Genomic DNA, 15,570 nt, shown 5'->3' with positions numbered 1-15,570 from the left:
ACACACAAAATAAATATCAAGTTAAAAAAAAAAGGTTTTCGTTTATCTGAGAAGATGTCTCAAACGGCACTCACGTTTAAACTTTAATAATCCAGCTCGCTCTGTGCCCAATCACCACTAGAAAAGCCTGAATTTCTTTCACTGATTTATTAAGTTTGCTGGAACACACCTCCCTGTTGAATTTTGGCTTACAGGATGAAGAGAACCAATCAAAGTGAGAGGACAACGGAGGAGACTGCATGATGGAGAAGTTGATGAGTGAGGGAGTTGGGGAGACAGTGGGACATTTTCCATGATGTCGCCGCACTTTTTGTAAACATACTTGTGCACAAAGTAAAAGATTACTTACACAACGATTCAACACGACAAACAACGAGGTGATCTTCATGTGAAAACAGGCATTTAACAGTGAATTACACCATCCACAAAATAAGGTCTGTTAGGAGACAGCACTACTGGACGCAGTGATGATTTAGTTTCCCAATGCATAGAGTGTTTGCGCTGCAAACCGAAACACAAGAAAAACAAACTTGTATTATTTTTTTTAATTATTAGTATTTTAAATCTGTGATTTCTACTCAATGGAGCAAACTTTTCCCTGGTGCCAATACTGTCGACAGACCCTTAGAATGCATTTCTAAAATACCTCCCATATGTGATAAAGTGATGTCTGTATATACAAACCGTTTCCACACAGCTGGTTTCAAGGGTCTCTTTTTGTGCAAATTTAAATAAATAAATCTGTAGATATGAACGACCATAGAGGCTTTTATTTATTTTTTTAAATAGGGTTTCATGCAGGCCTAATTTTTTTTCTTCTTTTGATAAAAGTTTGCAACTTAATTTCAGTTTATAGCAGCCTCTAAATAAATAATAACAATAAATTAACGCATTAATAAATTATTTTGTTTTACCAACAATAACAAAAAACCCAAACAAAAAACAGTTAAACAATCAATGAGGTAATTCGTAAATGGCTGTTTTTAAAAAAAATAAAAATAATAATAATAATTATAGGCCTATTGGGAGAAAATAACTCGCTATCATATTAAGCAAATTACCTCTTTGCGTTTGTTTTTAAAGGCAATGTCGACGTGAGTAACGTTTCCCTCGTAACAACTGAGCGAAATGTGTGTGATCTGTTATTTGCATACTTCACATTCACCGATAACGTGAAAATAAACAAGATATATGAAGCCTCATAACATGGGACTCTAAAGCCCGTTGTGCACCAACGTGGAAAATCGCTGGAGACAAAAGACTGAAAATGGTGTCTCATTAGTGTCCCTTGGTCCCCAAATTCAGTCTCACTTTTTTTTCTTTTGTCTTTTTTCGTGTGCCCATCAGTGAGCAGCAGAAAATTTCAACCTCTTCTGCTTCTGTCTTTGGTTACAAAACCACACTCGCACCACGTTTTTTTTCAGGTCCAACTTTTCCGCGATGGCAGCGATTTTCTCGGACGACGGCCGCGGCTGGACGGCGAAGTACGCCTCCAGAGACCTCTTCTCCGGGGCCGCTATCGACGTCCTCTTGCGTTTCTTTTCTCCCCCGTTGAAAATGTCCGGTTTGCTCATTTTCTCCCTCTGGGCCCCCTCGGCCTCCTCCAGCCACGCCTGGAGGATGGGTTTGAGCGCGATCATGTTGTTGTGGGACAGAGTTAATGACTCAAATCGACAAATTGTACTTTGGCTCAGTGATCCCACACCGGGGATTTTGAGATTAGCCAGCGCGCTGCCCACGTCCGCCTGGGTCACCCCCAGCTTGATCCTCCGCTGCTTGAAGCGCTCCGCAAAAGCCTCCAGTTCCCTTGGGTCTGTGTCCGAGTCATTGATGGAGGAGAGTCCGGGATTCGTGAGCCCCGGGCCGCCTTGGCTCCCCCCGTGATGGCCCGGTAAGAGCCCGTGGTGGTGGGTGAGCGGCGAGTTCATGCTCATTGCTTGGTGGGACAGGTGGCTCAAGCCATGCATGTGCGAGTGCGGGTGGGCAGACGAGGTGGAGATGAGTCCTCCGCCACCGCCTCCGCCTGCCCCGCCGCCTCCTCCGCCTGTCCCGTCATGCGCACTTGACATCAGGGTTAGGGACGACGAGCCGATGTGGTCCATAATGTCCGGCGGTTCCATGTTCTGGTGGTGGTGGTGATGGTGGTGGTGGTGGTGGTGTGCGAGGGGAACCGTGGAGGTCGACGAGCACGGCACCGTGCTCATCGTGTGGTAGGTGGCGTCGGGCTTGAAAGGGTGCGTCTTGCCCTGGGACACCGCGATGTCCACGGCCGCCAGCGCCTCTGCCCGGGCCAGCAGGGTCTCATCCAGACTGGCGAATATGTTACTCTGAAGCTACAAAAAGACACACACAAAAAAAATCAAGGCAGGGTGAGGAAGGAGTGAGTTGGAACAAATTAAGTGAGAAAAACGAGAAGAGGAAAAAAGCCAGAATAAAGAAAACCAGTCATCTGATACGTTTGGCGACACATAACGGAGTTGAGATTGACTCCAGACGCGGGAAGTCATAAAAATTAATACAGAAACACAGCTTTGCGTGAGCATGCTTTCAAAAAGATCACAGATTCGCCGAGTGATTGCTGAAGAATACATGAAAAAAACATTAAGCGCGCGTCTAGCCTGAATGTGCCTTGAAGCGCCTCTTGTTATTACGCACAAGCAGCGCTCATCGCTACAAGCTGCCTCCGCACAGGAAGAGGAAGAAGAAAAAAGAGAGAAACAAAGTGAAAGTTTTCCTGGGATCATTTACCTGTGGAGCTTGTAGGCAGGCTCTCCTTATAGCTTCTGAGCTGGAATGCAGAGTGGTGTACTTCGGTTCGGGCAAAGAGGGATGCATGGCGAAGTGCGGCTGTTTGCTGTTCATGGACATCATCTTGGCGAGCTTCTCCAATTAAAGTGCACGAGGGGAAAAAAAGCGGGTGAAACGACTGCGAGAGAAGGGGAGCCGCTCATAGACGCGCGGAAAGTCTTTGCCTTTCCGGTAATGATGCAGAACAGTGCGCTGAGTGCAGCCTTGAGCCCGGAGATCACAGAGATGCCTGCAGTCTCTCAGACGCACTTATCTGTCTACTGTTTCCCCACTGCTGGGGATGAGAGAGGCTCTTACACCTGAGCGCCTCAGATCTCGTCAAGCCCGTGCTCAGCTTCTCTCGCGAGACATAAACTGCAAGAACAGTGAACTGGCTGACAGGAAAAAAAATGCTCACAGGGCAGACAATAACATATTGAGAGTAGATGCTTGCAATTTTAGGAACTCACTCCTCTCCATCCAGATACTATATGGAGCAGCTGGTGGGTTTTAGGCCTTTCTCTCAACTGAAATGGGCTTTTTATCATTTTTATTTAGTTCTTTATAAAAGAAAAAAATATTTTTGATGTAAAAAGTCAGCATTTGATATGAATGTAAATTGGGCACCAAAGAAGGTGGCAATATTTTAAAAAAATGTACATTTTTAAGCACCAACTTGATTCGTTTTCTAGGATCTTTCTCAAATGAAACAAGACCATATTTTACTGAAGCCCATCAAGGCTTGATGAGTATTAATCCAATTGATTTAACTCACTAATGTCATCATGAACAGTCTATACCTCTATTAATTGACCCCAATGAATTAACACTTGTTAATTTAAACCACAATGGCTACTCAATTAAAATTTCATGCAGCAATTAAGAGGTATGTGAAATATACATGATATTGTTAAGTTTGCATAATAAATAAGGGGATTTCTGCTGCTATGTGTGTGTGGGTTTGGCGTGATCGTCATTAGATTGTACACCGTTGTCCACATGTTTCCAAACTGCGTCTCGGTCAGTAATTGTGACAAGCAACATTTGGGACCCTCTGCTGAAATGGTTAGTGAAAATGTTACTTTGGGTGTTATGATAAGAATGTACACTCATTTTTAATCCATTTTTTCAATTGCATTACTTTATTTCCTAACACACACAAAAATCCATTTTCAAGTCAGCATGTCAGTAACCAACAATGGTCTCATTTCCGTTCCAAAAATCTGCATAAACTTAACCGACAAAGAGCCGGAAATGACAGAAACCAGATTTGTGTCTGAAAGCTGTCCATCAGTTATGTTTAGGCTGGTCTTTCAAGGTTTCTTCCTTTCTACTCACTTCAGAGTACAACACCAACAACAAGAAACATGTTTCTTTTCTTTGACAATTTTGAACAAGAAAATACAAGACAGACAGAAAGTTAGATCCTAGCATCACAATTGCACAAATGTTCTAAACCAATGTGAAAATAAGTTTCTAACTATTTTCCAGTGAAACCTGATAAACATGGAGATCTGTTGATTATTTTCTTCACATGAGCTTTGAGAGTTTAGTAGGACTGTTTGTATTAAAGGGACTGTGAGACTTTCTCTTTATTGGTTGACCGCCGTTAAGTGTGTGTTTGTTTCTTGAACTCACAGGCTTCCCACCAGAGGAAGAGGACAGACGATATGCAACATCAAGATCTTGGTGTTGGTTTACGGGGCTGAAGGAGCCAGACGGTCCAGCCTTGATATCATCAGTAGCGTCAAACAACAAGTCAAAAGACAGTTCTTCGTTCTGAGAGGGCCACCCTCGCTCTGAACTAACCGGGACACTCTCTGCCCCATTTCTACTTGAGGTCTGAGAATCAAAAGCATCCTCTACAGAGCTTTTGGGAGCCTCTATGATGTTTTTGGTGTCATCTTTAACGTCACCTAAATCCAGGTTCTTCTGATCTCCATCTGCACATGTGTCACCGGAACTCGATACAGCGGTGCAGGTTTGTGAATCTGCAACAAGAGTTCTGTCTAAGTCTGCAGGAGGTGGGGAACCTAAAGAGAGCTGTGATCCACGGCTGCTGGAACTCTCTCCATCAAGCATCATGGAGTCTAACTCTGAGATCTTGTCCAGGTAAGCTGCATCCATGGAAGCCTCACATGCCATCTGAAAACTATCAACTTCACCACCTGCTGAAACTGCAGATGGGGATTCCTTGACTGGATTTTCTGTACTCGGGTCTGAAGACGATGGATTGTCAGCATGGGGTCTTTCCCAACAACCCCAAAAGACTGACTTTGGAGACCCTGTTATATTTGAAGATGAGCCTTTTGGAAACTTCTCGAGGCTGGCAAATTTGCTCTCTAAGGCAGAACTCATCTTCCTGGTACCAGACAATTCTTCAAAATCAAGTCTTTTTTGATAAGATATAGGTTTAAATGTGACTTTCTTCTCACGGATGCCAGGGCTTCTCAAGGTCAGAGACTGGAAGGCAGATGATGGAGTTGCAGGAGAGAAGTCAGAGGAGGTGCTTTCAGGGTTTTCCTTCTTCTGCTCTCCAGCCAGGCTCTTCTTGAACTCTTTGGGAGTTCCTGACATGAACAAAACACTGGGATTTTTGGAAAACGCTTGAGACTCTGCCTCTGGATTGCTGCAGATCAACCTTCTTTCTTCCTCACTTAAGCTTCTCATCATCATGTTCAACCTCTGTTGCTGTGTGAGAGCATCTGCCGCCGTCCCACACGCCTCGTGGGCTTCAGGATTCCTATTTTCACATTTCCTGAGTCGGGACTCTAGCTCATCGACGTACTGGTCACTGCGTTCCAGAGCCCGTTTTAAGTGGTCGACATCACGCTCATACAGCTGACACTTGGCTTCCAGCGCTGCAACTGTGTATCGACCAAACCTGCAAACACAACACTTTCCTTACAACTAAGACAGAAATATCATATGATAAATAGCATAATGTTACTATTAGTTTGTGTAAAGCTATGTTTAAGGCCTTCTCCAATCATCTTTTAATCTATTGTAAAAGAGTTATGGTTATGATGTTAAGCTAACATCAAAATCCTGCGTCATTTTCTAAGACATAGTTTCTGCAGAGCAGCAGTAGTTTATTTGAAACTTTCCTCTGAGTTGTGGGCAGGACCACCAGCGCAGACCAACCCCACCCCCTTCCGCTCCCTGTTGATGAAAGCTCAGAACAGGGAGCTTGTGGCCCGCCCAGCACTCTACGTCACAAATCAGCTCTTTTTCAAACAGCCTTTTTTTTCCATCTGCTCCCGATTTACAAACATTTGAATAAAGAAATACTCAAAAAATGCAATTTAACCTTCATTGTTCTTTTTCATGCCCATCATCAATGCCACAAGAACATGTTAGAAACATCAAAAACAAAATTCTCATTGGAGTGTTTAAACTTGCTAAACATTATGATTCAATATGCAGAAATTTTCCCAAAGTTGGCATTGATTGAATGTTCTGATGAGAAACTTTGATGATGTTTAATGCTAGTCTTCCTCTGAAGGCAACAATGCCAACTTTGGAATTTGCTGGACTTAAAGACCCACTCTAATGAAGATTGCGTTTTCTGTGTTTTTAACATATTCTTGTGGAATTATTCGGATGAAGGACATACTGCATATAGAGAAAGTTGAGCTCAAACTTGATCTGCATTTTTGTTGCACTCTTAATGTTATGTTGGGGGTGTGAGGGGCTGTAAGCTATGAACAGATGAATGATGGGAAGTCAGGGCCGGCCTACACCACGCCAACAGTTCCGCCCACAACTCAGAGGTGAAATTCTAATGAACTACGGCTGCTCTGCAGAAATTATGTTCTATTTTTTTTTAAATATTACCTAAGAACGGCATAATCATGACTAAAAGACCACTGGGAACGCTTTCACAATAGAGCAAAAAATGATTGGAGTGGGACTAAAAAGAAAGCAAATGTGACTGAGAATACAACCGATGGTTAACACAGACTGAGCCCAACAAATTATTGACAACATCTTTCCCCTTTAATTTGGGATTATGGGGCCTATACCATGCTTTCCTTAAGCCTTTTATAGTAAACAATATCCATGTACATGATAATGGTACCTTTGGCACACTAAAGAATGCATTTTTTATTAAATATTATTTTCCTGAGCTCTTTTCCAACCCAGAAGTAAGACGCCTCGATCTCTGAGGCACCAGCTTTCACTCCTTGTGGCTGCTGCCTATTTCATGACATCGACTTATAGACCTATAGTGTGTCTGCACCTCGCCAATGAAAACAACAGTTTGATCAGATCTTGTACGAATGAAGGATAAATACATATAAAAGTTAAGATCAGTCAATCCTACACTGTAAAATTCTTCATTATTAACAGAAAACACTACCTATTAGTACCATCCAAAATATTGTACTCAACACAAAATATCTTACTAGCAGCCAGAACATTTTAAAAGTTATTTTTTGTAAAAGAACCCCTAGGATTTTTTGTTTTTCTTGAAGGCAGGCGCGGTTTTCTTCTTCTGTTCATGCTGTTTGCTAACGATCAGGCGTTTCATTGTTTCCATCACTTGATCAATGTTGCAAAAAAAGTACTTACTTCTGAGGAGATCTGCTCGCCACTTCTGCTTTAAGTCTCATGTTCTCTTGGACAAGGTCTACATTTTGAGAACGCAGGATCTTATTTGCCTAAAGGAAACAGAGAAAGTCTCAAATAAAAATAAGATATCGTACGCTTCTGTTAAAACTTAAGAAATGCATGCAGTTACCCTTCCAACTATTAACTTTACTTGTATTTCTATATATAGAATTATAAGACCTGTAAATACACGACATATGCACAAGCTTTATCAACATCTGTCAGTAAATACAGAACATGTGTTTAGTTGTGTGTACCTCTTTCAGTTTGTCCATGTCCTGCTTTATTTGATCACAAACATCTGTGGCTGCTTGCAGCTTGTTCTTCCATTCCTCTACAACAAAGTGAGGGACCCTCTTTTCATCTGCTTCCACTGCATTTATGCTGGTAGGAAGCAATGCGGTCTTCAGCTGGGTTTCCAGATTTTGAGTTTTGACTTTCAGCTCCTCGTTTTCTCTCATAAGCCCTTCGATCTCTTCCTGACGTGGAAAGGTTTTGTGAAAAACAAGGGTCAGGAGAAAAACCAAATTAAAAAAACAAATAAACATGAAATTCAATCCAAGTTTAATCATAATCTTGTTATGTGAAAGATAGAAAAAGTGAATTACAGTGGTCCTTGCTTAATTGCAGTTCACCTTTTGTGGCTCACTGTTTTGCAGACTTGTTTTTGTGCAGCTTTAGATGGTTTTCTTTTTTTTTTTTAAACACTGTGTTCTGCATGGTAATAGGCTGAAGATCTTGTCAATCAATCTCCTTTATGCCATGTCTCCTGTACAAGAAGCAGGCAGCTCTGCAAAGCCAGTTCTCCAAAAGATTTTTGTTTTTGTTCCATAATACTGAACTTATTTTTCTATGAAGCTAGGAACTTTGAGAAAAAAAGTGTTAAAATATTAATGTCCGTCTTTGTGGATTTCACTTTTTGCAGATAAACAAGAGAACACTATTTAAACTTCTGCTTTTCAGTCACTATTATTGGTAAATAAGCTGGTTAAAAGATGATATTATTTAACAAACAAGTATAGATTGGTTATGTTATTTTTTAATATAAAAAATTTAACTTAACATAACATAGTTTTACAAATTTAACATAAAATAACACAACATAACAAATAATTCTTCAAAATGTCTTAAAATGTATGTTAATTCCGTGGGAGACCATTTTCCTTTTAGTCTCACAGTAGGAATATGTCAACACGTTCTACACTAAATAAAGCGGATATAACCAAAAATAACCAACAAATTGAAAGGACTTGGAGTAGTGAACCATTGTAATATTTGTAGTGCCAATATAGTGAAACAGTTTGATTAGAGTCCAAATAAATTCTAATAAAAGCTTTGATTGATACTTAGCAGTAATTGTTCAAATTTGACTGAACAGTGCTGACTGGATTTTAATAGTAGTCGTGTAAACTCCCCTCAAACCCTTTAACCTGTTAATTTTGTAGCTAACCCTCTACACACATACTCACGGGTTCCCAGTTAAGCAGAATTAACTAGTAATTTAAAATATCAGAAAGCATCCTGAATGCAGCCGTACCTCATACTCCCGTAAAAGCAGCTCTCCTCTGGTTTTACGGAGACATTTTCTCATGGATGTGTTGTCACTGTGATCGCCTTCATTCGTCCCCCCTGTAGCAGAATGACAAAAAGATTATATTTCCAAAAATATACACATGATACTAGTAGTTTTCCAAGTAGATACTGAATATACGTTCTGGTGCCAAAATATCAAAAACTGAATCTAGCTACCATATTTAAGAAATGATATATAAGCAGATCAAAAGTTGATAAATTAACATTAAAGTAATTCAAACAAATGTTCTATCTAACAGACTGTTGTAACCTTATTTCTGGAACAAACCTTTAACTCAAAGCAAAGAAAACAACATGAGTGACATTATCATATCCTCATTTATTAGTTACTTGCCTACATTTAAAAAGAAACATGAAAATATATAGTTTATAAGGGGAATGCATGGAGAAACAGTTCAGCACCTCTAATGTGTCAACAAAAACATTGTGGGACTTGCAAATGATAGAACTGTATTGAGCTAATCCTTTATTTTCTGTACAGGAGTGTTAAGTTTATGTAGATTTAATTAAGTATTTTCTTAACAATGCAGACAGTGCATCCTCTACTGATCTTTTTTTTTTTTGGGGGGGGGGGGGGGGGGGGGGTTCCCCCCTCGTTTGTAGCGGTACTCACCGATGATCTCTCTGCACGGACTCTCTGCTGTGATGGGCACTCTGCAGGTGGGACACTGGCCGGCTTTCTTTAACCACACTTCCATGCAGGACGAACAGAACACGTGGTAGTTGGCACAAATGACCGGCTGCCTGACCTGCACGGAGACGAGTATCAGACAATTATTTTTTGACAAAAAAATAAAAATACAAATAGACGCTTTCCTTTGGTGATCCGAGTTGCAGCTGGGTGACTAGCGCGCCGCTAGTGCAGTCACCGCCAGACAACGCAGGAGAAGTTTTACTTCCTCTATTCCCGGCTAATGTCGAAATGTAGATGCTGCTTACCTTTCCGAGGCAAATTTGACAGGAAATGGGCAAAGTTAGAGACAGAGTCGATGCCTGATAATTGAGCGCCATCGCTTGTTGTCAAGACACGACACAGTTCCCGCGGGGAGGTACAAGTTTCCCACCAGGAACTAACCGTCGGTCTGCGCGCGCGTCATGAGCTACGGAACTCTTTGAGGGACAAAAAGGGTTGATTTTAGTACGGACAGGGTCATGTTTATTTTCTATTTCTTTTAAATATATTTGGTAGTTTTCTTTTTCATGAGAACTTTTACCTAGAAGTGAACAAAATAGGAATCTTTTTTATGGACTTTTTGACCCTGCCTCTTTGAAAGCAATTTTACTCTGCCTAGTTCTCCAGTGGTTATACTTATAGCAAAAAAAACTTCCACAGTAGTGGCCTTTTTGGTTATTTTTTTAATGAGTTGAAGATGTATTTACATTCAGTTAGTTTAGCTGCTAATGTGGTGAAAAGCTTGGAAATGTGTGAATGCACTTCACCAATAATGTTCCCCATTGGATGATTGAGAATGGAGAATGGGTGGGATGAGCTCATTTACCAGAACTATTCCGCCCACTTCAACAAATGGATCTTTTGTTGTGTTCACTAATGGGTTTACTCATATGTCAATCAAAAACATGTACACATGTCAGTCATCACAGAATCAAAATAGCTGTGGTTGTGCCCCCCCCCCACACACACACAAACACACACAGCCTAAATGGAAAGTCAATCACTAACAATTTCATAGACTTTTAAAACAAGATTATCTACATGTTTTCTCGGAGTATGACTTTTTAACATATAGGAGATAATGGTAAATGCTTCCTTCTCCCAACTAGTCCATGGCTTCTTTTTAGGAGCTCCAAGGTTTGGTACCTCCTGGTGGCTTAAAATTAAAACAAAAAACAGAGAAATAAAAAAAAACATATTTTGGAATAAAAAATAAGTAACTTTTTCGAGTTTGCCTGGAGACGCTGCATGTTAGGTCCGAAATACTAAGTCATCATAGGAAAAAAAAAACTGTTCAGAAGTGTCCTAATTTCAACTTTGCTGCTGGTTTTATAAATTTTAAAACATTTGGAATCTGTTGTGTGGATTTTAAACCTGTTTTTGGTAATTTCTAGAAGGTTTCCTACATGTATGCTTATTTTAGGATTGTTAGTTGGCTTGTAATTTTAGATCTTTATGGAAAGCAGAGGCACTTTTGAGGTTTTAAGTAAAATTATTATTATTCATTATTAATTGTATAATTATTATTTACTAATTTTTTAATAATTTACCAACCCTTATTTATTAAATTGCTGATTGTTTGGTTCTGGGAAACTTATTATTTTCTTAGTTTTGTGGTGCCAACTTTCTAAAAAGCTGTGATAAATGAAAATGTATAAATTGTCCCCTTGACAACAAAATTGGCTGTAAGAACAATTTTACATAGCTAAAGATATGGATCTTTAGCTCAAATAACATACAAGTCTTTAAAGTCGCTGTTGATGCTTTAATCCCAGCTGTCAATTGAATCGGTTAGTTCAAAAGGGGCCCAAGTCCAAGAGGTTTGTTTTTCCAGGAAATCTTTTTAATTGCATAGCTTATAGGGAGCCTACACAAAATGATTAATACTTTATCCAGATTTAGCACCAGTTCACATCTTACAAATACTATAAAATGAAGCACCTCACTTTTATCATTTTAGAGGACTGGCAAACTAAAGTCTCTGGACTTGGGCCCTTCTTGAATTAAACAGGGGCGCTGCCATGTTGGATAACTAGTGCTGCCATCAATGGGATGAAGCTAAACCCATGCAAGAGAGGCCCAAGTCCAGGAATTTGGCCTTTCTTGCACTAAATGTAATTTAAATGTCAAGCATAGTCAATACATTACAACGGACTTGAGAATTTTTTGCACATAAGCAGACAGCTTTTCCCTTGAAGACCATAGAACATATAATATCTCTATTTAGAAAAATTGTGGACTTGGGCCCCTTTTGAACTAACCGATTCAATTGACAAACAGGGGTATGTTTTTTATTAGTTTTTTTTATTGGCTAGCTTTTCTTACAAATCTGATTACATTTCCATTTAATGCTCGTAATCACAATGTAGGGCAAAGCAAACTTAATGTCATTGGTGAGCTGAAATGAAACAAAGTCTTGGGTGACAGTGAGCATGATTATGGAAAAGGTTCAACTTTTCATCGTGTAAAAATGGAGGGCATTCACTTAAAAGATGTGTTATCTTCCTTTCTCCAGGCAACATAACTGAAGTGTTTCTGATCAGGACACCTAACACTTAAGTACAACTGCTCCCTTGATGCTTTGCAGTCACAGTTTATTCTCTTGTGCATATATTACCAATGAATGGGTCACATACAGAGGACAAACCTGCAGTGTATCATGCATGTGCAGTATAGAGTGTTTATCCCCATCCTTTATCCTTAACTAAATTCTGTCTATATAAAACTGTCATCTAGAGCAATGCCTAAATTAGGATGTGATTTGCATGCCACACACTACACAAAAATAAAAACTCTACAGGATTTTCTAAAGGCTCAATGTGTTAAAAATGAACACATGTAAGTTGTCTAGAAGTTAACTACAGATATGGTTCCCAAAAGAAAGCATAACTTAAGATTGAATATGTCAGATTTTGTGGTATGTCTGTGGTGGGACATTGGGCTCCACACACATAGGTCTGCGAGACGTAGAGGTTTCCACCAGAATGATGAATAACAGCAAAATCTATTGACAAAGTGAAAAATGGCATTTGCTCTCTTTGATGGTACTTTATTTCACATTCAATCATTTATAGCCAACCCATAAAGTAGATTGCTGTCTATTATTTTTCATGTCTTTGTCTCTGGTAAATGATGTAATTTAAGAATAACAGTACGGAGTGGTCTAATATTAGCATAAACTCCACTAAAAATGTTTCCAATTACATGTCCACCACAGTTTAACCTTTCAGAGCCATTACTCATATCTAGAGCTGCATGTCTTGGGTTCAATGTATCTTAAACCAGGACATCTTCACAGGATCTAATATGATTAGAATTGACTCACTGCAAAATAACCTTGTATGCCAATCCCAGTTTAAAAACATCAGCAGTACTTGTTTGATTGTTTTCCAAGTGCATTAAATGTATCACAAGCCAGCACTTTTCTCTCTCATTTTCATACAATCAGGAGTTTCATGAAAGATTATAAAATAAACACACATTATGAAAAAGTTAATCAAGATACAGAAATATCATACGTTTTATCAGTTTACATTATTTCACGTTACTCTCTCTCTGCTGTAATGAGGATAGATTCACATATTACAAATTTTTGGAGCAGAAGGCAAGCAGTAACATATTCAAATATTTTTGTTAGCTATTTTTGATGAACTAAAAAAAACTGTGAACTGTGCTTCCATTCAAATCCATATTTCTCTTAATATCACAAATGTCTTCAAAGAGTTCCAAGCATACAGGCACCTGTGTTAGATTCTTTCCAGCGTGCCCAAGTAAAAAGGGAACCGTAACTGTGCTTAGTGAATATATTCTACTGAATCTTTCCCTAAAAATAAGCCACATCAGAATGAAATGGCAGAAATACCTATTGTCTTGCTGAGATTGCATTGCTTTGCAACAGACTAGTCATTAATTGGTGACAGTCAATTAATCACAGTTGGTTCAGACGGCTGCGTCTATTGATCTTGTCCCAGCACTTATTTTTCATTCCTAAATGACACCGATTGCCAGATTTGACCAGCATGTGTAATGGACAGTAAAGAACCGATGACCTGAGTGTCAGCCTTGTCACTGGTTGGGATCTTGCCCCCCCCCCCCCCCCCCCCCGGCAAATAGCATCTTTACCATTTAACTTGGAAAGGTTTAGACTGCCCTAAGAGCACAGCAGCGAAACAGTGTGCTCTGGTGCTCGGATGACCTTTTCTGTTTAAGGCTTAATCTCTGACAAATGCTTGCTTTAATTAGCCTGATACCCCCTACACAGACCCCCATCCTTCCCAGCCCCTCTTTTTCTTTCTGTTTCTGTCTCACACACAGTCTGCACTGGCCTCTGGTTGTCCAGTGCTTTAAATTTCCCACCCAATTTAGCTATTAGTAAATTGTCAATTTCAAATAAAATAAATCAACTTCAGCTAAAAATTTGAAGAATGAAAATGAAAGTTTATAAAACCTGCTGAATTTTTGTCATCTTTCAGCAGAGACATCAAGGACGTTAAAATACATCTGAATTTGTTGTCAGTCTGTACAGTTACCAGCTTTTTACAAGAAAGAAAATAGCAAAGACAGATTTGAATTGTTCCAAGCCACCCTTGGAGGTTTGAAACAACATGTGATATGAACCAGCTCACTTTTTGATCAGCCTTGAGACAGAGAATGGAAGAGAAGTGTGTTTAGGTGCATGCAATTGAAAAAAAAAATTCCTGGGGTTCTTACAAACGCATTAAAAGCCTCCATAGTTTGTACATGAGCTGCTCTAAATAGATTTAAGGAATAAATCATTGAAAAATAATTTAATGAACAGAATCCACAAAATAAAAGAAAGTTGCTGCAGATCTTTTTCAGATTTCAAATTTGAAAGAGAAAAGAGCTTTTAACAGATTTTGCTGATTTCTCTCCACAGTTCAAATTTTATCCTCTCAACGTTTCATCCAGATACTGCAGCCCATCATGAATCTCTCTCACTGCAGCAGCAAACACAAGAAACAGGGATGCAAAGCTACAAATCCATGTTTTATTGGAAAGGGGCCTAATTATTAGGATGTAAGTCAGGCTGTGACTTGAGGGCCGTCTCCATTCGCAGGCCTGCTTTATATTTATCCCCTCGTCTGCAGCTTCAGCAGCAGTGCCACCATCACTACCAGCAGAGTGTGGCGCTTTTATTACATCGCCCACAGGCAGGTTCAGCCCTTTCAGTCACACATACACACACACACACACACACAGCCTCCAGGACAGGCAGCCACTTGAGTCCCCTCCACAGCAGTTACCCCACATCCCCACGCAGCCCCACATGGGCCCTTGGGACTGCAGAGGGAGGTTGCGGGTATTATGGTAATACCAGAGCCTGCTGCTCCCTTCCCCTCTTCAGCTGCACAGCTGGGAAGGGCCATCATTACAGTATTGTAGCACTCTGTTTAAGAGAGACACATTGGAGTGGTCGGGTGACAGAGAGAGGATGAGTGCTGCATACATAGATCACATAAAATATGATTAAAATGTGTGATGGGGGCAGGAATAAAATGCAAAACTTGTTATGAACACCTTATATCAAGTCTACTGTCAAAATGGTGAGTTGTAAATCTTTATTTTCGCCATTTTACTTTTTTTTATTTTATCAAAGGTTCCTTGTGTTGGGTTGGCAATATCTCAAGAAAGGGAGGCCCATGGCTCATAAGGAATAAATACCACATAAAGTATGTGAATCTCTAATGCCTCATAATGCTTCGCAAATCAGTGGTGCAGTTTGTCAAGTTGGAAATCTGTCAGAGAGAGAGAGAAATCACGTCATCTTTTGACACGTGACAGCACTGATTTGATGGTCAAAATGCCACCTTTTTATGAAAAAAATAATATTTATGCCACAGATTTAGCCCACACTGTAGTCGTTAACTCCACACATGTTTTTA

The 15,570-nt window shown here is 39.9% G+C and overlaps 2 protein-coding genes and 1 long non-coding RNA gene across 3 annotated transcripts in view; 1 reads left to right on the top strand and 2 right to left on the bottom strand.

Moving 5' to 3' along the window:
• The window catches only part of LOC144990954 (uncharacterized), a 32,943-nt gene extending 28,332 nt beyond the window's left edge, over positions 1-4,611 (top strand). The window contains exon 2 of the long non-coding RNA XR_013654837.1: positions 4,428-4,611. This is a non-coding gene — a long non-coding RNA (uncharacterized LOC144990954). The remainder of the gene's footprint in view (positions 1-4,427) is intronic.
• On the bottom strand, positions 133-3,099 carry pou4f1 (POU class 4 homeobox 1). The gene is made up of 2 exons (XM_004067079.5): positions 2,749-3,099; positions 133-2,333 (listed from the first exon to the last, which is right to left on the bottom strand). The coding sequence occupies exons 1-2, from the start codon at positions 2,869-2,871 to the stop codon at positions 1,344-1,346; spliced, it is 1,113 nt and encodes a 370-aa protein (XP_004067127.1). The 5' UTR covers positions 2,872-3,099; the 3' UTR covers positions 133-1,343.
• Positions 3,900-10,108, bottom strand: obi1 (ORC ubiquitin ligase 1). The gene is made up of 6 exons (XM_004067162.5): positions 9,934-10,108; positions 9,608-9,743; positions 8,939-9,030; positions 7,659-7,880; positions 7,363-7,451; positions 3,900-5,671 (listed from the first exon to the last, which is right to left on the bottom strand). Exons 1-6 carry the CDS (start codon positions 10,003-10,005, stop codon positions 4,318-4,320), a joined length of 1,965 nt encoding a protein of 654 aa, XP_004067210.1. The 5' UTR covers positions 10,006-10,108; the 3' UTR covers positions 3,900-4,317.
• Between the last annotated feature and the right edge of the window lie 5,462 nt (positions 10,109-15,570).

The sequence above is a fragment of the Oryzias latipes genome, chromosome 3 (genome assembly GCF_053564925.1).
Source record: "Oryzias latipes strain Hd-rR chromosome 3, Olatipes_Hd-rR_3.1".
Classification (NCBI taxonomy): Eukaryota; Metazoa; Chordata; class Actinopteri; order Beloniformes; family Adrianichthyidae; genus Oryzias; species Oryzias latipes.
Note: the sequence above shows the minus strand (reverse complement) of the source record. Positions and strands in the feature narration are given on the sequence as shown.

What these genes read in the sequence shown, in the direction of transcription:
- pou4f1 (XM_004067079.5), bottom strand. Translation starts at nt 2,871, where the DNA reads ATGATGTCCATGAACAGCAAACAGCCGCACTTCGCCATGCATCCCTCT. An exon ending in CCTGCCTACAAGCTCCACAG is followed by an intron (nt 2,334 to 2,748) that starts GTAAATGATCCC and finishes GTCTTTTTGTAG; the next exon opens with CTTCAGAGTAACATATTCGC.
- obi1 (XM_004067162.5), bottom strand. Translation starts at nt 10,005, where the DNA reads ATGGCGCTCAATTATCAGGCATCGACTCTGTCTCTAACTTTGCCCATT. An exon ending in GTCAAATTTGCCTCGGAAAG is followed by an intron (nt 9,744 to 9,933) that starts GTAAGCAGCATC and finishes GTCTCCGTGCAG; the next exon opens with GTCAGGCAGCCGGTCATTTG. An exon ending in GCGAGCAGATCTCCTCAGAA is followed by an intron (nt 5,672 to 7,362) that starts GTAAGTACTTTT and finishes TTGTGTTTGCAG; the next exon opens with GTTTGGTCGATACACAGTTG.